The 27873-nt window shown below is 39.0% G+C and overlaps 1 protein-coding gene across 1 annotated transcript in view; it reads left to right on the top strand.

The window, feature by feature from the left end:
- Positions 1–27873, top strand: part of LOC139940460 (probable JmjC domain-containing histone demethylation protein 2C) — a 176616-nt gene that overhangs the window by 52784 nt on the left and 95959 nt on the right. The window contains exon 2 of the mRNA XM_071936722.1: positions 22894–23052. Coding sequence (XP_071792823.1) covers positions 22894–23052 — 159 coding nt within the window. The remainder of the gene's footprint in view (positions 1–22893; positions 23053–27873) is intronic.

Here is a 27873-nt window from a genome sequence, read left to right as displayed (position 1 = left end):
TGTGGGAAAGCCTGTGATTGGCGATTAGTGGTACGCACTACGATTGATGTCGAAATCGCAACTAGTTATTGCTTAGTCGAGTTGCGACTGCCATTATTCACCTACTCCGTAAATCGAGCCACCACAACAACTAAAATAGTTGCGACTATTCCTGCTTGCTGAAAAAATTGTGTCGCTCACAGTCACGAATTTTCATGACAACATAATTTACCTATGAAACACAACCAGACATCAGTAAGCCTGGGCCACTTGTGTAAGTTACTACTCGACTAGTCACACCTCAAAAAGTCATGACTACGACACTAGTCACGACTTGTTTGCCGCAGGGACAATATGGTAAATTTCGTGCTTAGAGGATTGAAGGATTGTCACTGGTGTCACTGACTGTGTTTCGTAAGTAAATTATGTTGCCATGAATAGTCGTGAGCGATACAATAGACAGTTCACCAAACAGGAAGTTGTTACTATTTTTGGAGTACACGATTATTCAATTAGGAATTAAAAAAAGTAGTCGCAACACGACTAGTGATTTTAATAATCTCGACTGTGCGACAAGTTTAACACTGTGTCGCACTAGTCGCCCAGCCCTAGACATAAAGTGACAAAATCCTTAAATCCTTTCAGCGTGAGTTTAACTCTATTGCACCTGCAGCAAATAATACGTCGCAATGCATTTTGGGGCATGAAAAATGACTAGGGTGTTGAAGTTGCGACTATTTGAGGCACGAATAATTGAGAAGCAAATTTCACTAGTCGCTCAGGCTTTAATTGTGGGGTATCGTTGTTATAGCCTGTTTACAAACCTGATCATTTTAATAGCCACTGTTCTGTGAAGAATTTGTGTTTGGCAATAAAATAAAGAAATCAATTTTATGAACAAGTAATTTGTGTTGGCCTTTATTTAGAAATAATTTGAATTAAACTGTAACAATTGTTTTTGACACAATACATCATTGTTAATTATAACATACTGACTATTAGGTATTCATGTGATTGTGACACAATTAGTAGCCCTAAAGTTTAATACATGTGCAAAGTCATATGAGTCGATGCCTCAGAACGACAATAAATTGTACATGTACAGTGAATAGTGTTTGCTGTAGTAAAACTACTATATACGGTAGTATCATGGAGGATTCTACCTCCGTGTGAGTATAATCATGGAGGTACCTCCATGGTATAATATATGCACTGAGGGTAGTTCGTCTGTCTGTGGTTCATGTGATCTACTCTATGATGTGATCTGCCCACGACAAATCATTCGGGAAGTATAAAACCATAAAACAAACACGACACGTAACGAAGCATTTTGTTACTTAATTCCTCCTTAGTCAGTTTTCTCTCAGACATTCTGTAGTCAGCTATTCTTCAGAATAACGACAATAATTATTAATTGGTTTTCTGGGAAAAGGGGATGTAGAATTTAAATCCCTGCATTGCGTTCGTTTAGTATGGCTAGGCAAACCATACTATAGTATCACTCGTTCGTCCCGTTCTTCCGACCGTGACCCGACTTCATTTCATGCTGCTGGGCGCTGCCATGTTGTTCACATGTTGAATATGCATTACACAACCTCGACAACGGCCTTATTAACATAATACGGCAACGCCCACAGTGCACGCAGTGCTGCAGGATTGCCAAGACGATGGTAGCTTGCAGAGTGTAGTCTAGATTTCGAGCCGTCCACGTAACTAAATCATACCGTGGCGGGCGCGCTTTGGCGATTCAACCGCGCGTAGTACACTATCCAGAATCAAGCACCATCGTCTTGGGCCAAGACTAACCCAGTGCTGGCTGGCTGGCTGGCTGGCTGGCTGCTACTATTTGAAAGCAATTTGCCGCTAATTTGATTTCCCATTGGTTTGGGTTGGGTGTCTGGTAAATCTGTACGTTTTTTTTTCTCCCAGTGAATCAGCTGCATGGATTTCCTTTTGAATGGTGTGAAAACCCAACAAATATCAGCAACAGGATAGGGTTTGGAATTTCAAACCTATTCAAGTTTTTTTCTTCTTTCTAAAACTTATTATTGTTCCCCTGGTGAGGCACTGAGAAATTGATGAATAGCCGGCCCAATCAATATGAGGCTCTGGATTGTTGCAGAATTATTTTAAAGAGAATAATATGTGACCCGCTCTGTGAAAATGAGTCGGATGTAGGCAATTACAAGAATTGAGTTATATGCATGGCTGGAAAGAACACAATAGCAGCAGTTATTTGGTATGTGTCTAAGCTTTGGAGTGTATCGCGTTGCTGAGTTACTCCCGTTTGAAATTAGCCACTACACCATTTTTTGTGAAAAACGAATTACAAGTAAAATTATATTTTAAACTACCATTGTGTGCAAAAGGATACAAATTCGACATAAGTATGATCACAAAATTGTTGTATTCATAGCATTATTGCCTAAAAGTAAGTGTTCTAAAGGTGTTTTATTTATTTATTTATTTTTTATTATATACATTTTCCACATTAAACTGTCCATAACTTAATATTGCATTGGGCGACATCTGACTCATTTTCACAGAGTGGGTCACATATTGTTGGATGTCTCAATTAATGTCCGTTTGAAAATGCAGGCTTTTTGATAAAATGTCTCTGTGAATGTATGAGTCCTTCAGAACAAATCTTGACTTGCGAACTACTTGTGTGGGATTTGAACCTTAGACCCCAACCAAGTTAGAGCAGATGTCTTTATCTTGTAAATGTCAATCATTTCAAGAGTCCAGTTCAAATACTGTAATTAGGATCGAGTGTGGGTATCTTTTTAAAGTTTAATGGATGTAACTTTTTTACTTGATGTGTGATATCAGCTCTGCTGCCGATTTCACGGAACGCTTAGGATGGGTTCAATGCGTCCTAACGTCTATGGATATATGGAACTTAACTCGTTCTAAGTCCTAAGATTAATCCTAAGTTAGGAAGAATTTGGTGAAATAGGGCAGTATGTACTTAGGGTTTTCCTGAGGTCCTGAAGGAAAAACAAATCCACTCATTTGTAGGCCCTATGTATGTTATATTGTACGAGGTACATGTACAGGGAACTATTTTGGCCAGCAATTTGAGGAGCAAAACTTTTATACTGAACTTATTTTGCACAATGAAAATTGTTGAGTAGCAACTGGTACATTTTGTGTTGCAATTTGCTTTTCTTATACAAGGGAAATCATTCGCTGAGATATACGTGAGTGTAATGTTACTGGAGGTAGAGGTTAACTAGTAGAGGTATAGTGTTCCTTCAGTTGACTTTACATCCTGTGTATAGCATTAGCAATGGGAACAAAGACGCCAAGGTGTGCCCACCCTGCTGAACATACATGTGTACACCTGTGGTTTTTTCAAGGACTTGCAGGGGACTTATCGGAATCTCACCAGTGTCAGATCAAGGTTGTAGCAGTATTGCAGTGTGCCAGTTTCTATGCACCCTAACCACAATAATACACTTAGCTTGAGTTTGGGGGGGGGGGGGGGTCATAAGACTACAGGGCTCATACAAGACCAGACTTGTAAGGAGAGAACAGAAAACAACGACACAGTGTGTAACATTTGAACTGTTTTCGTGTTTTCGTGATTAAAAAAGTTGAGTACATACCTTATTATTGTGTATTTTGAACAGGTTAGAACTGCACAAATGTAGACCACCTTGATGAACAAGCTGCCACTGCGGAGCACTCACTGTCCACATTATGTTTAAATTTAAATTGAAAGTGGAAGGTTGACCTACATGTAAGCTTTCATGTCCTACCATGTTAATTTTTGCAACGATACAAGGATCTTTCAAAACCAGACAACAGAAATGCAAATAAGATGAAAAGTATCTCGCATCATACATGCAAGGTGTCCCCCTTGCTCCCCCATAGGAGCTTAGTATAAATTAATAAGTACATTTTTTTTCTTGGCTCTATGCAGCTGTCTCAGTCAACCAGCCATGTATGTAAAGTTTCATAATCCCGGCATGCCACAGCAATCCATCATTTCAGGTGATTGCCATTGAGAAAGCTGTAAATTGCTGACACTACGATTGAGATGCGCCAGGCAGAAGTGCATTAAGCACCCATAAACAGAAGTCCTTAGACTGTACTCTGTTTTGCCTCTCTCTCTCAGCTCACTCTCCCTCTTTCCACTGCACTATTTTTTCTCTCGCTATTTTTGTTATTAATGCAGTGAAACAACTTCCGAAGGGAATTTATGGATCTGGTTATAAAAGCTGTCAGTATATCAATCAAATTAGTGGCTGAATGCTACAAGTTTTTCTCTCTGCAGGGCTAAAACCTGGTGGTGAGGGGGAGAATAAAGGGGAGATGGTTGTATAGTTTATGAAATACGCATTAGTCGTTGAATCTTTTTCAAATCAACTTCTGATGTTACAGAACACAAGGTGCAGGTATGCGTTGAGTTGTCTGTATATTAGTGTTACTTATAAATATCTCTGTGGTGATATAGTTTTTATTAAAGGAACACGTTGCCTTGGATCGGACGAGTTGGTCAAAACAAAAGCGTTTGTAACCGTTTTGTATATAATGCATATGGTTGGAAAGATGTTTTAAAAGTAGAATACAATGATCCACACAAGTTTGCCTCGAAATTGCGTGGTTTTCCTTCTACTGTGCGAACTAACACGGTCGGCCATTTATGGGAGTCAAAATTTTGACCCCCATAAATGGCCGACGTGTTAGTCGACGAGGTAAAAGGAAAACCACGCAATTTCAAGGCATGTTTGTGTGGATCATTGTATTCTACTTTTACAACATCTTTCTACCAATATGCATTTTATAAAAAACGGTTACAAACGCTTTTCAAAGACCAACTCGACCGATCCAAGGCAACGTGTTCCTTTAAAATCGCCCGGTTGATATTTGTGACCTGCCTAAATTATGCTAACATCAACTTTGAAAAACATTGTATTTTACATTAAATTCAAACTTGCATAGAATTTCATGGTGGACCAGTTAATTTCCTCTGTTTTCTTAAACTTTTTAGTCCATAGAAAATACAAAAATAATGTAAAGATATGCAGTTTCCTCTTTTGGTGAAAAAATAAGTTGCATTTATGAACTTCATCTACTGTGTACATATGTACCACTAGTGTCAGATGATGCTAGCAAGTTTGTCTTTTACCTGAATTGTTTTCCTTCATGGGTCAGGATGTATTTATTGTAAATGCTCCTTTGGTTCTCAAATCAAGATTTTTATTTTATTTTTATTTTTAATTTATTTTATAACTTACTACAAGGCTTGAACTTTTACAAGGCTCCAGAGGTCTTCTACCTTCATACAACTCAAGCAAAGTGTCCGGATTTCCTAATGGCAGTGACCTTTTAGGAAGGCTGGGGAAGTCATAAATGTTACCTCTTGTATAGAGTGTTAAAGCGTGTTGTTTTTTTTTAAATCAAGTTTTTGGCGATCATATGAATCCCTAGTCACTGTGAATGAAGATGCATGTAATATAATTTATATGTCGAAGTTTCAGCTTCATTAGTCGTCAAGTTTTGAGGGGAAAAAAAAAAAAAAAAAAAAAAGAGAGTAAAAATCACATAGCAATGTTTTTAGGAGAGTCGCGCAAATATGTTGTACATGCTAAAATAATTTTCGTCTCCTGAGACGATTAATTTTGTGACAAGGTTTTACTCATTCCCCGGCAAGTAATGTTTTATAAGGGAAGCTTTCTACTATCATTATCTTTAAACTGTGGAAGTTTAATGTAAATCTGTAGACATTGTGTTTTGTGTTAGGTAAAAAAATACCCAAACCCTTTAAGACGTGTACTAAGCAGTCTCTAAGCCCCTCAACTGTTTTGTTTTTGTTTTGTTAATACCTTTTCTAATCCTACATGTAAATCTTATATTGATGAAAGCTTTGAGGCTAGAACAGGGAAGCATACCTGGCCTGTTGTAAAGAATTTCAAATTGACATTTTTGTTTTCCGTTTTTTACTTCTTTCCTTTTTTGTTTTCCCCCTGTCTTCCTACCCACCTGCTCAATGCCCGGAAGGTCATTCCTAACCCTACAGGTCACTTGCTCATAATATACTTGGCCTCCCACCAGTAGGAATCGCAGCTCTTGCTAGCTCACATTTAGCGATCGTCACGTTTTGTGACCAGAGCTCGCTGGGCAGCAGTAAATGTCAAGTAACAAGTCAGGAATTTGTATTACCAGAGGGGGGGGGGGGCTGTTGAAGAGAGAGAAGGGACCAACTTTGGGAGAGAGGAAGTTAGAAGAAATTAATCTTTAGATGGAAATTAAAAAGATTCAAAGATGCAATACTTTCCAGCCCTGAAATGAAATGTTGAAGAGTGCTGTGTAGTATTATGCAATTAAGAGACTTTTGTATTCCATCAGAAAGTTCTTCTGACTCTTGTGACGTTTGCAATATATAATGTCTGTGCAATGCAATGTGTTAGTTGACTTGACCTTTTGAAACGGCTTACTGTGGCTCATTCAAGGGAAGGGAAAGTAGCAATGCACCGTTTGTTGCACTTCCTTGAAACGTTACTCACCTTTTGACACAGCCTTGATATGTTGTACTTTTTGTTTAAAGCCATTGGACCCTTTCGGTACAGACCCCACAGATTTACAAATAACTTACAGGGTTTACAGAAGGTAGTGGTTTAAGACTTCTCTTGAAATATTATTCCATGAAATGCTTTACTTTTTGAGAAAACAGTAAAACAATATCAATTCTTGATGTTGAGAACTACGGATTTATTTTAAACACATGTCGTGACACGGCGAAACATGCAGAAACAAGGGTGGGTTTTCCTGTTATTTTTTCCCGACTCCGATGACCGATTGAGCCTAAATTTTATTTATAAGTTGTGATACACGAAGTGTGGGCCTTGGACAATACTGTTTACCGAAAGGGTCCAATGGCTTTAAACCATCTTGCAATCACTGGGACTTATGTTGGTATCTGCTGCTGAGAAAATGGTCTGCTGTATTGACTCTGAAACCCCTCCCCTTCCCCCTCCCCAATGAAAGTCATAGAAATAAAATGTTACGGTATTACTTGCATCAAGGGCGCTCGGTAAGGCAATTTTAAATAGCTAGATACCTAAACATACTTTTTCTGTAACAAGTATAAAAAGAGATGGCCAGTTCAAAGGTAAAAAATGAAGTTATTTTGAAACAAATATTTTTTGAAGACAATCAGAATCTATATGCAAAAATATTACAAATTGTTTTTGATTAATTATGTTGGCCTACAGGTTTTACCATGAGACTGTGGTCTTTTTAAAACCACAGCTCTTCTGGATAACTGACGGCGCCCCAAGCCCAAGTTTCGAAAAGGGCCTGCGAATAGAAACGATGGGACAAAAATTAAAAACTGTTGAGAGAGTCGAGACGGAGTTAAAATAAACCAAGGAGGGCGAGTGATTGAAGCACCTCAGTGTTGTGTCAGGAAGAATGGCAGTTACTCCAGTTGCAGAGTAAATGGAGGATTCCCTTACTCTCTGGCATGGTGGCAGCTCTTAACTTAAGTGAGGTTGTTAAAAACAGAACTAAATTTCCCCCTTAATACAGTGTTTAGATTATGCCGCTTTAAAAACTATGAATATTAATTGGAAATCCCGACCAGACATCTGTAGGTAAAACCAGACATGCATGTTATTGAGTCCTCTGTATTGTACTATGGGGATAGGTCGTCTCCAAGGATTTTGGTACTTTTTGTAACACAAAACACAATGTCCACGGATTTTCATTAAACTTACACCATTTGAAAATATTGGTGGTAGAAAGCTTCCCTTAAAACTTAAAATATGACTTGCTGAGGTGCTGTAGATATTGAGAAATGAGTAAACCCATTGCAATCAATTCTGTCATTGTATTTGGTCAGGAATTTCGAGATGAAACCGTCTTGTTTGACATGGTTTCAATTGAAGACCAGAATCTTGGAATTCCCAAATCTAATTTGCCCATTGCAAGTTATACTAGTGTTCAACCCGTCCAGGTTTCGGTTATGGCCTGGTTAACCCTTAAAGGAAGACATAGAGAGAAAAAACCTATACAAAGGCTCGTTAATATGCTACAGGGCACTGAGAATGCTGATACTAAATTGTTTTGTCAAAATCACGGCAGCCTTAAGTGCAGGCTAGAAGGGGGAAAAGTGCTTTGACCCTGCAGCTAACAAAGTTAGATGTTGAACTTGATTTGCTATGCGTTCAATCTCTCCCCCCACGCTGGGGTTGAATTAAAAACACCCGACGACGACGAGGATGTATGGATCCTTACATACAAATGGGTTGTGACAATTGAACAGCCTGTTTGCTGGTACAGTGATTGATCGATGGTTAAAAAGTCAGACCCCTCCTCCCATTCTATGATAAATCAACAAGACAGAATAATGAGTGGCAAAATCGCATTTTAATCCAATTTACATGAAGGTGTCTACATCATCAGTGTGTTTGTCCACAACGTGAATGATTTCTTCTCATTGAATGATGGTTTTTGTGTGTGTTTTTCCCTCTTTCTTCTTGACTCTCTTCCCTTTCATAGTGGATCAGAGTGATTATTTAGTTGAGCTAGGTTTGGCTATGCTCATGCAGCTGGAGGCAGTGCTCTTTTATAATAAAATTCAATTTCTTTGTTGGGAGAGAGAGTGTTTATCATTGTTTCCCTCTCGGAGTGAATGTCAATTTACAGTTAGTTGTCTGTTTATTTGAATATGAAATTGACAGACAGGTAGGAAAAAGGGTGAAGCTTATTTCAGGCACAAATATAAAAAAGTGGTTTGAATCAATTGTTAGGCATCAGCCACCGACTGATTCACATCTGGGATTTAACCGTCAGAAATCTGCTCAGTTTTTTTTGTCTCAGCCAGCTTAAAAAAAAGAAAAAAAAAAGAGAACAGGCAAAGTACAGCCTTCCCCTGGGCAGAACTCTCAATCTGACAAGCTCGGGGCAGCGAGGGAGGTGGAGGGGGGAAAACATGAAAAGAAGCACTCTGAAAATGCTTATCAAAGTACATGCAGTACTGTGTGTTGTGTCTGTGTTCTCAACATTGCCTCCATAGTACCTTGACCTCTCCCTGCTGCACCTTCACTGTGTGGCTCTAGTTTATGAATAACATTCATGTCCCCCCTGGGATGGGAATGGCAGCTTGCAGTCTTGACATCATTCAGGTTTTGTTGTCTCATTTTCTCTCTCTCTCTCAGTCTGTGCAGCTGTTTACGGATAATACAGGCTGGTTGGGTGCTATAATTTGACAATTTAGACTGCCAAAACGATTCCAATTTGAAATGTAAACTGAGAGCTACTGCTACGGCCACAAAAAAAGAGAGAGTGGGAACCAACAATTACGAAGGCGCAACTTTAGGGGATGTGTTTATAGATTGAAGGAAGAGGGGTAATTGGAAGGTTATTTATGCATGTAGGCCAGCCAGACATTCTTGCATCGCTCCCACATTGTTCAAGTGTAGTGTGCAGTGAAGTTGACGGTGATAGGCCAAGCTATGTTCATCTCCAACTAAATCTGAACAAGATGTTTCCTGGGCGCAATCCACCTATAATAAATCTTGTTTGTTGTGGCAAGTTATTGGAGCATGGATTTTTTTGCTTGACTTATTTGCTCTTTGATCACAGTGAATCGAAAAGTCGCTTTTTATTTTATACACGAACTAGATAGGCCCTATATTATTATTTCTTTTCTTCAAAATATTCACTAGCCAAGAATTTGGACATATACTAAATTTGAAACTAGTGTCAGTGTTTGTGTGTTACTATTATAACCCCCTCACTCTTAAATGCAAGTTCGCCCCAATGCAAATTTAATACAGTTTAGATTGTAGGATAGGGGGAATAGTTTGGCTTTATAGTTTGGAAACTATTTGAAACTATTCAAAGCTTCCATCCATTCCAGAACTTTTTGAAAGTTAACTTTTGGTGAAGCAGTCATTGGAAAACGCAAGTAGTTTAGCTTTCTCCAGAAGACGATCAGAGCATACTGATCGAAACGTTGAGTTGAAACCATCGGTTCTTTTCAGAACCACCCCAACTCATTAGTTAGAGATAGTCATTACATGGTGTTACCGCAAAACCTTTCTTTATCGTAGTTCCACCATGCAAAGTTTCAAATCCTACTTAGTTAAAAACTAGAAATGAATGACTGTACATTTTCTGTCCCTGTAATACTTGGCCCAACTACAGAATCATTACAGCTTGAATGGCTAGAGGTCATTAAACAGCTTCGAATGACCTTGGGCCACTCTGACCCAGCTGGGCCTTATCTGAATTCCTGACAATATTATTTGCTTTTGGTTTAGATCAACAACTCCAACTTAAGTTTACAGCGTTGTCATTTGTTATCAGTGATCCACAAATATCATTTAGTAAAAAAGACTTCAAAAATATACCATGGGGAATTTAAGTAACCACTTAGGTCAGTTTCATTTGTTGTCTGTATTGTATAGCAAGGACTAGTTGGTAAACTGCATGGGGGCCAGAGCCTGGTAACCACTCTGTCATCATACCAGTTTGCCCTGTTGATAATAAGGGTCAATGACATCTTGCATAATTCAAGAGGTCAAAAGTAGTTCCGGCACTTTAGTTCAGTTCACCATAATTATTTCCCTATCTGATGCACAGTGTTTTTTAAGCGGATGCCCTCATGTCATGTTTGGAGGCCAGTCCATTGAGTAGTAAACGCCAATCAATTGAATTGTAAATGGAGCAGAGAAAGGGATAAGTATGTTACTATCTTAAGGACACCGGGACATTGAAGGAACAGACATCCTCATGGAGATTTTGTTCAAGTAGTTTTGTATAAAAGGAGTTCCTAAAAGTGCTCATTATTTGCAGCTTTAGAGCATGTTGGTCACGTGCAAGTGTTATCACAAGCCTGCATTGTCATCCCATCATCTCATTGTGACGATCGATTCTTCTCATTGTATTCACCAAAGGCTGTTCAAAGCGGGAACAGAATGAACAAGTCAACAAATAAATTCCGTTCAGCAGCTGATTGTATCGATCGCTTAGCGTACCTAGCCACCCGATTCCCCCCAACCCCTTCCAAACATTCACCCAGAACACTCTCAAGTCATTTTGCACACCTTAATTGCCTCATGACCCTTAGCATTACCAACGTTTCTTTGTCGTCAACAATACCCTTTGTTATGCTGATCTAATGCCCAGACTGATCACACCATAGACTGGTTGTTGTAGCAATCCAGTCCGAACCTGTTTATCCACTGGCTGAGGGTTTGGCCTTTCTATTATTGCATGGGAGCATAGTGGGATCAGTTGAAATACAAATCGCACCATTCAGCTCCCAAGGTCTCCCCTACTACTAAAAACACCCCACGACGATCGTTAGTTGTCTCTTTGAAAGTTGTAAGTGCGCCAACTCTTACCCCTATTGTTCTTTTCCCAACCATTGTTCCGATTCCCTGTTTTTCTTTTCTTCTTCAATTCGAGGAAATACTATACATCTTTGGAGGTCGTTTTTTTTTCATTCTTTACCTGCGTTAAGCTGAGGGCAGTCTATTCTGCGGAGGGGCAATAATCCTTGGATTTTGTTTGCGATGAGCTTATTTCTAATCGCAGGAAGTGAATAAGTTTCATTGCGCTCGACAAAGCACAATATGCACACCTTTTTATAATTTAATGACCCGTTTACACAAAACGTAAAAAAAAAGAAGGGAAGAAAAAAACCTGTTGCAAACACAGAGCAATTACAGAAATACTTACAGCCTAGAAGCTTTCAATGCAGAGGTTGTTACAGTCAGTGTAGGAGGTACAATAGGTTTTTATCGTAAAACAAAAAAACAAAACCCAAAACACAAAAACTTTGTAGGCCCTATACAGTCAACAGACCAAGACAAACAAAATTATGAAAATTCAGCCCTTAAAAAGTATAATAGCATACTTTGGGTGGTTTTGGTTAAAATGGTTATGAACAATGGTTCTTATACAATTATTTTCAATAGTTGTGGAAATATTTTTTTGTTTTTAAATTTGATTTCAAGACCTCAAAATCTAATTCTGAGGTCTTGAAATCAAATTATTTTTGTTTACCAAAAACCTGGTTATTTCTTCAAAGGGAGCTGTTTCTCATAATGTTTTATACTATCAACAGCTCTCCATTACTCATTAACAAGTAAGGTTTTATGCAAATAATTATTTTGAGTAATTACCAATAGTGTCCAGTGCCTTTAAAGACTGCCATTAGAAAATGGAAATGGTGACTGTGTTTGATTAATTTGCCCATCTTGTAGAACAGAACACAACAGCATGGACAAATATTTTGATGTCATGAGTTCAGTATTTGAAAACTTACTAGAAACTATAATTTTAGAAGGTACAAGTTAATTTGTAACATACTCTAAAAATGTGATTTGCCTGACAATTAGAAAGTTGTCGATGATGCTGTTGGGGCTGCTTATGAGGTCACTGATTTGTGCAATATGTGTTTGGGTGAAGGAATGAAGTACGGCTATTGGGAATAATCTCATTTTATTCTACCATCCTATTTCCTAAGCAATAACAACATCCTCCGACTTCTCTACTTTTTGATTGCGCATTACATGTTCTTATTACCCACTGAATAAAATTTACTGGTACATGGATGGGTCATAAAAAACATATGCATTGAGTGGTCTACATTGTGTGCATGTGGTGACAGACTGTAAAGTCCATGCATGATAAATTAGTGCTAACATGTCCAAAGCACAAGCCCAGCTAGTCAGGTCTTATGCCCCAGGGCATTCAACTCAGTATTGTAATGCCTGGCTGTGCTGTGTGGACCCAATCATACTGCAACACTACAACGAGAGAGCAGTGGAGAGAGTTCAGCTTATGTGTATAGTATGCCTATTGCATGAGGTGTGTACAGCTAATATCACCGGGGCTGGCTGCGTGTGTAGTGGGGAGAGAGAGACCTTGTCGTCTATCAGAAAGACCTGAGATTGAATACACACAGTAGGCTTTTCACACACACAGTGCTAACAAAGACGGCCATGTTTGTCTGCTGGAATCAACCGCACACACACTGCTCTCTGTAAACGTAAGCCCCCCTTGTCTCTCTCTCTCTCTCTCTCTTTGCTTGCATTTTCTAGTATTGACATTTTAATCTGTTTTGTTGTCTTGTTTCAATGTTTGCTTTTTTTTTCATTGATGAGTTTGTTTCAAGTGTGACAGTTAATTAGCTTTACATTTGTTAGTGTTGTATACTGTATGGGGGTTTAGTAATCCAAGGCCTTATCCATTGATACTATTGCACTGTGTGGGGCTGTCTTGAAGAGGCATGCAGGGTCACTCTCACTGCCATATGGGTGAGCACTATATTGGGTAGAAGGAATATCTCGGCTCGGACTACTGTGTGTTCTTTATGACCGGAGATCACTACCACCATCAGGTTCCTGAACAGATCATTGATTTTTAATTGTAACTGAGGAGTGTCAAATGCATCAGGCGTGTCCAACATTACTACTCACTGGGTTACTTGCAATCAATTTAAGGTTAAATTATAACTTTATTAGTGTAAATTGGGTCCAAAGTTCGCTATTGGTTTAGTTGTACTTTGAAGTTATTGAGTTGATAGGAGACAAGCTTTGCTTTTTGTTCTTTATCTGTGATTGCACATGGTTCGGACCCACAGGTTGTGTGGTATTTTTTTACATAAGTGTTTCTGTTAACAATGGTGTGCAAGAGAGCAGTTACTGTTCGGGTAGTGTCTGTGAGCGGGGCGACTCGGGTGGGACTATGACCCCTTGAACTGCTTGACCCTTGAACTGCCAAACTATTATTGTGGTGATCAACAGTTTGTTTGCTCTTTGGATTGAGTGTGGTAATGCGAGTAGGAGCAAAATGTATTTTTTATCTTCTCCATTTTTTGAGGTTTTGTTGAAATAAACAAATAAATAAATAAATAAATAAATAAATGAAAACTGCAATCAGACACATCACAATTAGAAAAAAACCAAGATGAAAATGCTTACACCAGATTGCATTTGCCTTTTCACTTGAGTTTTAGCTAAAACTAAGTCACACTCTGGTAACGATCCCGGAAAAAAAAATGTGTGATTTTTATCCTTTTTTTGTTACAAAGATGGTTGTAAGCATCCTGCAAAATTATTTCATCTGAAGTGGCCCCTGTTGATTAGAAATCAATAAAGTAAGTTTAAAAAATTATAAAATAAAACAAATCTCCAAAGATTGCCTGCGGATGACCTTTGGGAAATATCTGTGCTGTTCGTTTCACTGCTGCCCTCAATACGGCAAGAGATGCGGTTGGTAAGCGCTGTCACAAGAAGGCACTGTTTTCAACCTGAAACTTTTGCAAGTAACTTCTCTAATATCTATTACGATAAATACACCTAATCACCGTTATGGTGACCTAAACAAACGATGACCATACCTTGAAAGCATTGGTTATTATTAAACTGTTTGAAGTAAATACCTGTATTTCAAATTTAGTTGATTGAAGCTTTCTAGAAATTTGTGAAATTAAATATGTGACGTTCTATGATCACATTTAGGAGCCAGCCTTGAATGTGCAAGATTAGCTGTTGATTAAAGCCTCCATGATTGCATATTGGGAATCCTGTGAATCTAATCACCTCTAAAGATTGCTTTTGTCTCCTGCGAAAAAAAGATAATAATCTGATAGACAAGCCACTTTCTTCTGAATAATTAAGACCAGAAAGGAGATTACATTGTCTAAATTGTATCTTTCCCTGATGAAGAAACAATATGAGTTGCAGTTCATGAAACTCTGGAAGTGAGTCGCTGACTGGATTGAGAATAGGCAAAAAAAAGGATAATCCGATAGACGAGCCACTTTCTTCTGAATAATTAAGACCAGAAAGGAGATTACATTGTCTAAATTGTATCTTTCCCTGATGAAGAAGATCAAGTAATGGATGCTTATAACAGGCCTTGTGTATTGTCCAGGTTACTGTCTGCTTTTTGATCCTTAGATTGCAAAAAAATACAGATGTTTATATTCCTCATAGGGTTGACCTTTAGGCGCCAGTCAGAATAGTCAAAAGCACTTATTGAAATGCCTGCAGAAAGTGCTTTATAAATGTTATTTATTCATACTGTTATTAATATCAACTATCAGTAAACAACACTTGTTCAATGGCTGCAAGCAATGTGGGAATCCTCTTTAGACTATTTTTACAAGCATTATTCATCCTAATTTTGAAACCAAGCTTTCGTCAATGCAAACATTTTGCTTTCAAAATGATTTTTTTGTTGTTGTGCAATAGATGAAAATTTGTTTACCTTAAACTACATACATGTAATACAAGTCGGTTAAGCAATACAATAGACATGGAATGAAGCTTACATTGAATCTGTTATCAGAATTAAGCACTATTCCACTTGATTGTCAAATTACACAGCTGTTTGAAAGTAAGAGTTTTGGATCTTAAAGCCTCATTCATACTTCCTGCAAATGCGAATGCTAAGCAAATTTTGCTGGCAGTTTTCATGGCTGTTTTCACAGGGAATGTTTCGCAGGACTTTCGCAGCACAAGTCAACTGATGCGAAGTATTTGTTGCGAATTTGTGACGTCATAATTTGTACTGCATTCGCATTCGAGGAAGTATGAACCGGGCTTTAGTTGTGTTTGCATGATTAACAAAGAGAACTGAAGACTGAGTATTTAGGAGCCTCTTGATCCATGTTGTCAACGTAATTGGAATGTTAAAGTTGCAGTGATCACAAAGGGAATTGACATAATTGACATAATGCAAGTACCAGCAAACCCCCCCCCTCCCCTCCCCGCCCCAAAAAAAAAACCCCAACCCCCCCCCCCCCCCCCTCAAAAAAAAAAAAAAAAAACCCACCCCAAAACAGCTTTGGTTTGTCAATATAACTTATTCAAATATAGGTTTATAGTTTCCAGTTACACCCCTGCCCTTTCCCATTGCTATGCCTGCCAGCAGCTATTGCTATTTAATTGAGGGAGTATAGTGACCTTATAGGATTTGGGTAATTTTTGTACGACACAAACACAAATGTACACATTGAACATGCAGGATTTTAAAAAAATGACAGTAGAAAGCTTCCCGTAAAAAATATTTAATGCTGAGGTGCTGTAGTTTTTGAGAAATTAGTAACACAATGTCAATAAAATTATTAAGGATGTACGCCTACATGTACAACGTATTGACGCAACTGCCCTGCAAGTATTACTCTGTGATATTTCACCCTTGTTCTCCCCTCAAAAACTTGACAACTAACTAATGAAGCTGAATTATTTTAAATACATCTTCATTCACAGTGAGTAGGGATTCATGTCAAGGCCATAAACTTGATCTGCAAAATATATCAAAACCCTTTTAATTGAGGGAGTATAGTGACCTTAATGGATGAGATAATGAGACTTGGAATGAGCAGAGTCACAATCCATTCTGCCTGGTGTTTCTCTTATTGAGCAGTAGCAATAATAATAGTACTCTGTGATTGAACACTCTAGTGTGCAGATGCCAAGGCCATTTTGGTCATATTTGTAAGTGTGGATGTAGCTGTTGTTAATGAAAGTAGCTGGGTGATGCAAGGTGGTGACTGACGGACAGTGTGGTTATAACATTGAAACTTGCAAGCCACCATATGTGTTGTAAATCCAGTCAGGCTAGACAGACTTTAGTCATTGTAGTTAAAGCATCCCCCTAAAGACAAATGCAGGGTAATTAATTATTTTTTATAAAAGGTTTGATCTTGAAGTTTCAATCTGATTGGTCCTTAATTATAAAGTTCATGCAGGTACTAATCCTCTAGAGATATTGTTTTGTCTGAAAGTGTTATAGTTCAAGGAAATAGCACATTACTGCCTGATTATTTCGATAGCCGAACTCAAAATAGTCCAAATGCGAAAGTGCACAGAAATCCTTCACACAGCATAAATCGTTCTCTGTTGTTTTCACTAAAATGTGACGAAAATTTTCAGCGATTGATTTTAGGTGTGGCATCTTCAATGGATGGGTTTAAATTTACTCTGGCAGTGGCAACATACTGTGGGCTGTTCTTTCCCTTTAAGCCATAAAGTCCCAACCCGAGGTCTAACAGATATATGCTCTTCAAGACTAGCTCTAATGCCCAACGCTGTGACCGATGAAACTGATTCAGGAAATACCCCATCACTTACTGTATGCGACAGTGAGAGGTTTGGCCAAAAGGTCCCATATGGCTGGTGAGTTTATGGATATCACAGCCATTTATCTCTTGTTTGGCTTGACAGGTTGATGATAAAACAAGGCAGATGCTAGGTTGATGGTGGCATATAACATGGGGATGAAGCATATTTCATGAAGGACAGTGGGACTGTTGAAACCTGGCACTAGCCATCAGAGCAAGTGTTATGAAAACAATGCCTGAAAGTGAAGTTCTGGTATTGGGTATCACAGGTTTTCCACTACAAGAAAAAAAGTTAGTGGGGTGGCAGGGCTGATAGAAATCAGAGGTCAGAGGTTATGGTCCTCATGGAGTCCTGTTGTGGATTCAGACATTTTGAAATAAATAGGAGGGGGGGGGGGAAGGACACTTAAATTGCCTCAAACTAAACATGACCGCCAAGTCATGAAATATTTTATGACTGGACACTTTAGATTTTGTCGTGGCTTGCAATCATCTATTGTTAAATCATGTCCAAATCATTGGAGAGCAGTTCCGCATTGTTGATTGTGTTGCCTTCTACCAGACCCCCCCCCCCCCCCCCCCCCCCCCCCCGGGTCAAAAGTTTAAGTATCCTTACCCCTCGGCCACAGGAAGTTGGAAAATAAAGCCACCCCAAAAAACCTCTAAATCTTCCTTGTAGGCATGTGATGCATTACTTTATTACTAACGTTATTGGAGAACATGACCCATGGCTTTCATTTGTTTCTTTACGTTTCAAAGCTAGAGTGTTGTTATTTCTGAAGTGAGTTTTTCTTAAAGCGATGATTCACTGAATGGCTGGATCCATTGGCACTCTTGACAAAAACAGACACAGTTATGGTTATATCACACCTAAACTGTCCAACTCTGATTATGTTGACGTTGCCTGCATGATCATACGTTAATGTATGGCCATTGTGTGCCAGGCCTGTATGCTTCGTTTAAAAAAAAAAAGCAAGGGCACTAAGGCACTTTCTCCTTGGTAAAGGACACCTCAAGAGGAAACATTAAATTTCTACTGTAGCATTTCAAGGGCACCAAGGCAATGACCAGGGGACGTTGAGACAATAGCCTTCATTGCCTCCAGTGGTGCCTGGTGTGCATACCAGTTCGAAACGGGATTTTAAAAAAACAACCATACTGTTGTTGGATTTTGATAGGTGTGAAAGTCGTAAGGGACTAGGGTTCAGCAGTTCAACTTTTACTTCAAGATCAATTTGTTCAGCACAAGATTTGTGTTCAGCTCTGCTTGAATCACTCCTTTACTATTGGTTGAGTGAAAGTATGTAGTTTGGTCATTAACCAAATTACACCATGGGTGTTGGAGACTTGTCCTTTGGTTTGTTGCGGGTGATCATGTAAAGGTTTATGAACCCTGATATCTCTCTGGCTTGTAACACCATTGTCCTTTGTATGCGTGTGGTTTGGACTACTTAGCGTGGAATGAAACAGAGCTAAAATAAATTGCGGTGTTTGTGGTTTTTTGCTTCCAGCCAAGAAATTCTTGGAAGAATATTATTTTGTGGTTTGTGAAGCAGAAATGTTTCCCCTTACCATGGTACAATTCACATACTCAAATCAGTGTGATTAATGTTTAAACTGGTCTGGGTGATGTGTAGGAAGGGAGGGGTGGTTGCGGTAGGCTGAAATGAAATAAATTTTTCCTGGGAATGAGTGATGCCTCGGGCAATATTGGTAACACACAGATTTGTACTAGGTAGTTGGTTCTAAGGCTAAACCATTCACTGTATCAATCAGATTGTTCTTGGTGGGTCCATCACTCTTCCCTCTGCTTTGGAATTGGGGAAAAAACCCTGGCACATCACTGGTTTTAGTGCGAGACGTTGTTGTTGAGTTGGTATGCACACACACTCAACGCTATACACACGTCACGACTATTCCATCGGTAGAGGGAGCTTCTGTAAGCTGCAATCCTGAACTGCTAGCAAGAGTTTTTGTGTAGGGGTGATCTGGAAGTTTTCCAACAGCGCCCGCTATCGTATGATAGTAATAAGCGCGGCGAGGAAGGAGAATTGGAGCGGGGGATCGCGATAGTTGAGTGATAGTGAATAACAACGCCTTGCACCAAGACTAGCACATCACTTGCAAGTATACATCAACCTTGTCCAGTTGGACCATAGATTTTAAACATCATTACTATGTAGCCTTGTAACAAGCCTTGCAACAATCAGTGCTCTCTGCCCTAACCTCTTGGCCTCCAGGATGTGGTCTCCCCTTCCAGTTGACTGGCGACCAGTAATAACTCTGATCCTCTGTGCGTGTAAAAAGCAAACTGCATTAATTAAAGCTTTGATACAGTGGCAAGGTGTGGAATTGACATGCAAACGGGCCATTTTTCATTTTTCAATCAAGCCCTTGATGTTTTCAGCACCCGGGAGCGCGGTGATTACTTATTACTGTCTGCACACCACAGGGATAGCCTAGTGGTTTGCTTATGATGGGTACATGTAGGCTCCTACGCAGTGTGGTTTGATTGAGCTGGTAATTGTCAAAGACCAGTAGTACCACTTAGTGTATCCCAACATGTGCATAAAATAACAAATCCGTGAAAGTTTTGACCCAATTGGTCATTTACGTTGCAAAAAAATAATGAAAGAAACAACACCCTTGTTGCACAAATGTGTGTGCTTTTAGATGCCTAAAAAATATTAATAGACTTCAGGCCTAATCACAAAATAATCAAATGTCATATCTCGCTTAAAATAGCTCTGATAAGTGATATTATATTTAACATTTTTGCAAAATCGGGACACTAAGTTTGTGCACTTATGCAACGACATCTGTTGTTATTTTACACTTGTCATGTGTAATTTTTTCCCCAATAATTGTTTTCCTTCTTTTCAAAAATTAGGCTGTTATTGAAAGGACATTGGCTTATGAAAGTGTGAACTCTCCACGCCGCGTCTTAAAATAGGAATGATTACACTTTGTTTCCCTCGGTGAAAACCATTATTTATTTGTGTAACCTTTATTTAATATAACAAGCGGTGGCAAGATGGTTGCAAATAGAAAAAATAATCCTGTGGTAATTTTATTATATCATTGATGAAATCAAATGTATTTATAGCCATTAGTGGTTGAATAAATGAATGATCCGCAGCAGGACCGACCTCCCCCCCCCCCCCCCCCTGTCATTTCATATCTAAACACACCCCGCATTGAAGTGGGTGTTTTTGCACTACGAGGCATGTTAGCTACCGGTTTAATTTCCCTGCGAATAGTTGTTGTTCCGGATTAGCCACAAATAGACAAACACGGCAGTCTAGTCGACTCAACGTTTGCCTGGGAGAAGCAGTCGTGCAGTCGGCCGTAAATGCACCCATTGAAGCACTCAATGCAAGCGAGCATAATTGATCCAGATTCAATAGCTGGCCCTGTGTTGTTCGGGAGGGAAGGAAGAAAAAAAAAGGGGAAGATATTGAATGGGGAATTTATAATAAAGCAAGGGTGCTTAGGAGTGAGCGAGCCTGTGGCAGCGTGTTCACAATGCTGAAAAAGGGCTTGGATGAATTCATTCGATGGGGTTCCTTTCTTTCTGAATGCGATACATTCTGCTTTTTTTTTTTGGGTACTGTGTTTGAATGCCTTGCTGTTTTATTCATGTTGAGACATTATTAGTTTTGAAGAAAAGAAAATTTATACTTGTTTGTCGCAGAAGTGAAATATGTCTTTTTAGGAGAGAGGAAATTTGTAGAAACCTGATAGTTTGTATTTGCACTGCTCCACTTAGCTGAGACTGTATGGTTGTTAAAATGTGGTCAGGAATTCACACATGTGCATGTATTGTGTCTTTCTATCCTTGAGTATCTAGGTCATTTCTAATATATGCTGGTTAAGTGTTTTCCTTAAGTAATATTTCTTGTTTGCCCTGCTCGATTTTATCATATCGAAAACAAAACTTACATATTTCATGACATTTTTATTTTGATCACACAAAAATAAGTATTTGAGTATGCCGATCCGAAGATTTGATTTTTGAAATTGCTGGTGTTCAGCACAGTCATGTGTCTCTAACATCGATGCACTGTCTGTGCTGCAGCCGATTTCACGTAACGCTAGGATTAATCCTATCTCGAGTTGGGGACAAGTAACCCGTCCTAGGATTAATTATAAGGCTTACATGTTACAGTGCAAGGCTTTGGTGAAAACGATGGCTGGTATGGTACGAAAAAAGCGAGAGAGAGGTAATAATCTAGTGGTGGCTATTCCAAGCTGATCCCCAAATCAAAAACATCAAAAGAAGCCTTTGCCAAGCCACTTACATATATAGCAAATCACCTCACTGATATAGTGTGTGTGTGTGTGTGTGTTTGGGGGGGGGGGTAACCTGTGGACATGACCTGCCCAATACAAAGACCCTCATTGTGCCAAGCAGAGAGAGAGAGAGAGAGAAAAAAACACCAGAAAAATAAAATAAAAATCCTTGAACTTTTGAGTGGTAAACCCCCTCCAGGCATGTTATGTTAGCTAGGAGCCTGTCTATAGCAGTTAATGCATTGGTATGGGTTTATATTATTTTGCAGACCCCCATCCATACACCCAAGGTACTACAGACCCCTGTGATATATGAATGAGAAGAAAAGAAAGTTGTTGGGATTGAGGTGGGTGTTGGATTACCAGGTTGCCTCATACAGAGGTGTCTAGGGACTACTGGGATTTAGAAATCTCTGGACTGAAGGAAGTCACATATTGGGTTTTTACTAGGGTTGGATACTGACACACCTGTTGGTTGTGAATGTGATCTTCTAGAATAGGGTAGATACATTGTCATGGTCATATACATGTACTTGTGAGTGTGTAGATTTACTGATGGACTTGGTGTATCTTATGATGTATTTAGCTTATGTATAAACCCTCATGATAAGGGGGTTATCTCTTACTTAGGTCGTGAGGTGATTGACCTCTACAACTCTGTCTTACTTAGGAGAATTGTGCATATTTATTGTACCATTTCTGACTTCACCTAGTAGTGAAACCCTCTTTGACTTTCACATGTCATATTGTGTGTACCTTGCTGTACATTTTGCCACAGAAGTTGGTTAATTATTTGTCTGCGTGTAATTGTTTTTTGTGAAAATCTTAAAGGCAGTGGACACTTGGTAATAACTCAAAATAATTATTAGCATTTATAAAACCTCACTTGGTAACGAGTAATGGGGAGAGGTTGATAGTATAAAACATTCTGAGAAACTGCTCCTTCTGAAGTGACGTAGTTTTTCGAGAAAGAAGGTATTTTACACAAATTTGATTTTGAGACCTCAGATTTAGAATTTGAGGTCTCGAAATCAATCATCTGAAAGCACACAACTTTGTGTGACAAGAGTGTTTTTTCTTTCCAAGTTATCTCGCAACTCCGACGACCAATCGAGCTCAACTTTGCACAGGTTTGTTATTTTATGCATATATGTTGAGACACACCAAGTGAGAAGACTGGTCTTTGACAATTACCAATAGTGTCTAGTGTCTTGAAATAATATCTCCCTAGCCTGACTGTGTTGTCATTCTTGCATGGCCCAATTTCATAAAGCTGTTTAGCCATTAACACAGTTTGATGTGTGTAAATATGGCAAACATGGCAAACTGTTATCTAGCTGTTTCACCAGAGGGGACCTCTTCCCCCACTCTTATCTCAACGATGTCCCTACCACCGGGTTGACAAGAAGGCTAGACACTCACTGGCAGCCTAGCCCAAAGGAACTTCCTGGTGGGATTGGTGTTGCTAATTTGAGACCCGCGTCTAAACCCCTTCTCTCTACTCTCTCATCCCCCCATTGCAGGTGTACGTCGAGTTTGATGGTCTAGACTGGGAGAAACGTGAGTGGTTACGCATACAGGATGAGGCCCATCAGGTGTTCCTGGTAGAGAAGACCATCGTGTGGGGACAGCGTGCCGACCCTTACGGCTCTCGCCCGAGCACTATCCACTGGCCAGCACTGGTGAGTACCAAATCTGGTTTACGTTTTTAAATTTTATTTGAGGATCACTCCTTTAATAATCCACTCACCGAGGTTCTTTATTTCATAATCTGAGAAAATAGCATTAAAAAAAAAGAAAAAAGATATGGGGTTGTCAATGTGTGTTTAATAATCTTTGACTAGTGTCGTAGTTGCGACTAGTGTCGATGTAACGACTAGTGTCGAAGTCGCGACTAGTTGAGATGCGACTAGTTGGGCAAGAAATTTCACCAGTCGCCCAAGGGGTCGATTTCACAAAGAGTTTGGCAAGGAGATATTAAAAACTTAAGGCTAGTCCTAAGTTAGGACGAGTAACTCATCCTAGCTCGAGATAAGACTAGTCTTAATTCTTTGTGAAATCCACACCAGGCCTACTATTTTGTTAATCAATTTACAAACAAATCAACCCACACAAAAAAAGTAGCAGCCATAAAGTTCACATAAATATTATGGACCATTAAATCCCTTGACACATTCCAAGGCAGCATTGTATGAACCCCAACAACTCTTGGCTGCTAAATAAAAAAAATGAATGGTAGTAATATAAGGCTGACCTCCATCATTTATTATTGCATGAACCTATAGCAGTTAATCAATGTTCGTTCCTGGACACTAATTGTTTCATCTGAGCAAATGAGGTCAGTTGGTTCCACCTCATGGTTGTTGCACACACTGACCTGTCCCTCTCTGCCCCCAGACCAATGGCTGAGGTATTGGTTCACAGATAATCAGTACTTAAAAAAATATTGACCTAACAAGCTTTGCTATCAGTCATTTCAGTCATGTACATATACATGAATGGGCCCCTAGTGCCCCCTCCCCCCCCCCCCCCCTCTTCCAGTTTGTGGCTGGTCTGGCAGAAATACGCACCACCTCCCCCTTGTATTACAAGGTGTTGTATTGTGGTCTCATATTTTTTTATTTTTTTTATTTTTATTTTTTTTTTTGGGGGGGGCGTGTTAGGGTAAGGTGGTGATATACAAGGTTTTAGCCAATTTTGAGCGAGACAGTGTCCAAATTTGTTGAAAATTTAAAACTCATTGTCCAAATTGTTCACTTACAATACATTTCAAGTATATCATTTCTTTGAAGTGTACGACAGAGAAAAACCAGGGTGTCCAAATTTAAAATGGGGTGTCCAAAACCACACATTCACACACCGTTCTGGCACTGGTGAGTTGAAGAGAAAAAGACCCACCAAATTGAAATAATACTCCAAGTTCCCAAACTGCCAACGCTCTGTCTTTTGGGTCAAGTGTCATCCTTGGGGGCTGTAGCCATAAAAATAAAAACTTGACGAAGAAAAAATTAATAGCGTCAGCCCATCCACCTGCAGAAGGGGCCTAAAAGTCTAGTGTGGCTGAAATATTTATGGGGTCTAGGCCCAGGCCTGTTTGTTGCTTTGGCATTCTTGATGAAATTACACTTGACAAATTTGCACGTAGGCAGTTTGGGGGCAAAGTGATAATGTACAGAGACGCTGTAATTTGTTTGTCTTCAAACAGTGACAAATTTCTGCCTTGGAGAGCACTTTGTAGAAAAAGTGTGGGGAAAAAAAAAAAATGAAAAAAAAAAAGAGAAATATGCTGGCACTGGTTTGTTTTCACATAAAAAAGGAAAGTTGTTATTAGAATAAAAAGTAGTTTAAAATAAAAAGTACATTTGAAGTTTAAGAAACATTTAGGCTGCTACAGCACAGCCCCCTCGCACCCCCGGAATTTTGAAATACATTTAGGGTGACTGTCAAAAATTGCTGTTAATTAGTTTGCCATTGCTAATTCTACTTGAAACTGGAAATAAATGCCAGTGTTGGGTGGTTAAAGGGTAGATTACAATGTACGTCATTTGCAGACATTTCAAAATTTGACTGAAAGATTTATGTTCCCAAGTCTCCAGTGAAATCATTTTCCTAGGTGTTTTTTCATTTTATACAACAGTTGACCTGTATACAATTTTGTATAATTTTGAAGCGATGGTAGGTCGATCCTCGTTTGAATGTGTCCGTTTTTTGACAGTTAAAAAATCTTCCCGCTTGCTCTCATTTTTTTGTGTGGCTTTCACAGAAAAAGTTTGATGGAATAATGTTTTCACATTAAATCCCACCCCACAGATCCACATTTTCTCGAGAAAATATATAAATTACCAATGATCCTTGATTTAATTGCCATTTTAAAGCAAACGAGGTGCCCTCTTTGGTGAAAACCATGGTCTGAACCTCGGCTAATTCCCTGAGCTTATTCAGCTGAACAATTATGTATGAGAATGAGCTTTGTGTATTGTCATGGAGTAAGTATGCATTGTTTACATAATGCGGTGAACTACTTAAGCAATCTGTGGCATTCAAAAATGTACTATCAAAGCCAGCGAATAGTGGTTTCTAGTCTACACAGTTCAGTGGCACAATGTTCATGTACAGAAACCATAAAAACAAAGCGCGTAAATACTGCGTTTACCGAGTAATTACTCTTGAGCTTTGTGTTTTTTTAATGGAGAAAGCGTTGTTTACATAATGCGGTAAATTACTGGTAGCATTCTGAGGCATTCAAAAATGTACTATGAAAGCCAGGGAATAGTGGTTTCTAGTCTATCACAGTTTAGTGGCACCATATTCATGTTCAGAAACCATAAAAATGACTAGCAATGCTTTTAGATTGCTTTGACGTCATTACAGAGTAATTACAAAATTAATCAGCTATCTGTGTACAGTTGACCTTTGTTATTATTATTTTTTAGTTTCAAATACTTGAGTATTATCTCTCAGCTGCACCAACAAATCAATAGATGATTCTCATGCTGCCTCCATCTTGGTCACGTATCTCGTATCGAATAACAAAAATGAATGCTAATAATCATTTTGAAAATAGGAACCAGACTATTTTGTTCTTCCAGCCTCGGTTTGGTGACATTTATATCAATGGGAGAAATTCAAGATGGCTGCACCATGCTAAAGGTCTATTGCAGACGGCTACACCAATGGCTATACAGTTCAGTGGCACCATATTCATGTTCAGAACCCCATAATAACAATGCCTGTAAATACTGCGTCGTTACCGAGTAATTACAAACTAATCAGCGGTCTGTGTACAGTTGACCTTTATTATTATTATTTTTAGTTTTAAATACAAGAGTATTATCCCTCAGCTGCACCACCAACAAATCAATTGTAGACAGCCACACTAATGGCTATAAATAGAGCGTTCATCTTTCAAGCATCCCTGGACATTATTGTTCTTCCCTTGTTGCGTTGTCTGTGTAGGCTTGCCACTCTGTCTAGCAAATATTTATGACGACAGATAGAAATTGCAATTTCAGTCTTTTGACAACAGTCCCTCCTCCCTCCATTCACGCTCTATTTTAATGGCAGATGGTAGTTGGGAAGCTGTGAAGAAAAAAGTGCAGTCATCGCAAAGAGTTCTTCTCAACTGGGACCGGCTAAAAATGGGCGGGACAATGTTTTTGTAGTCAGCCTCTCTCTTTTCATCGGTTCAAACAATAGCTACATGATGAATTTTGTTAATGTTGTGTTCGCGTGTGTGATCTCTGTGGCTATCCCTGTAGACCGAACGGGGATTTTTTTTGTCAACAGGATAAAGGGATAATGAATTGTGTTCCAAATCATGCTTGGCGAAATTACCATTGTTGAGTTCTTGGTGTCCCTCCCCCAATCACTCCCCCCCCCCCCCCCCTCCCTTCTAAGGGACAATGATAATAGGAAATGGGGAATCAAAATTAGTGATCAGTTCATACAGTGGGAGGGTTTCTTGAATGGGCTTCTCCATCCAGGGTTTCCATACAAAGGGTTTTAAGTTTTGTGGTTTCGGGAAACAAGTGAATCATACATGCCCTAATTACATAGTTGATGATTGATCGCTTGCACAGTATGTTTTACCCATGCAACACCAGGGTTATTGTTCTCAAAAGGGTATTATAATTAGTTGGCATGTATTCATGGTTTAATAGATGGAATCAATGGTTAATCAATGGTTTGTTGATAATTTTATCGGGCACGCAGTTGATCAGCTCTTTTAAAAAATTTGTTTTTATATTATTTATTCTTTACCCTGGGGAGACCTCTCTGAATTTTTTAAGTATTATTTTTAAATTTTTTTGTAGAGATGCCCAGCAGCTACCAACATAAATATAATATTTGTTCCCCCCTTGGTTTTGTTTGCCGTAGAAAAAGTAAAAGTCACAGTTATGTTTAAGGCAGTTTTCCTTTTTTAATAATTGTTCATGATCAAGTAGGACATCCTGTTTTTGTTTTGAAATTTTATTTGGAGGGGGAGGGGGGCAATTTAATTGTCATTAACACTTTCGTTTACGTGTCTTTTGTTGTTCAATTCCCAAACGAAATATAAATGGTCCATTCATTTATGTTTTTCATATTTTGTATACTTATGTACCTTTGTTGAGGGGGGGGGGGAGGAGCTTGTTTAGTGTTTTTTCGATTGCAAAAGTCTGAAACTTACTGCCTTATTCAACTTTCCATTTTAATTTGCTTGAATGCGGGACAACACATACTGACAGTCAGTAACATTTACCTGCAAAGTCGATGGTAAACTAGCTTCAAGTCATTTCCACAGAGAAGATCCATTTATGCAGACATCTTGATGTCTAGCTCAAAACCGCACTCTTAAAATATTCATGTTGGGCAATAAATGTACGGCGTATTCATGAAGTTGCCATTTGGGAGGCTGCTGGATTTTGGTGTCATGGTTGTGTCATTTCCCAACGGGAACTGGCCTTTTCCCCCCACGCAAACCGACCGAGTAAAAAAAAAGTGCACAGCCTACCCTTACTTAT

Source organism: Asterias amurensis, chromosome 8 (genome assembly GCF_032118995.1).
Source record: "Asterias amurensis chromosome 8, ASM3211899v1".
Lineage (NCBI taxonomy): Eukaryota > Metazoa > Echinodermata > Asteroidea > Forcipulatida > Asteriidae > Asterias > Asterias amurensis.
This window is presented reverse-complemented; position numbering and strand designations above follow the sequence as displayed.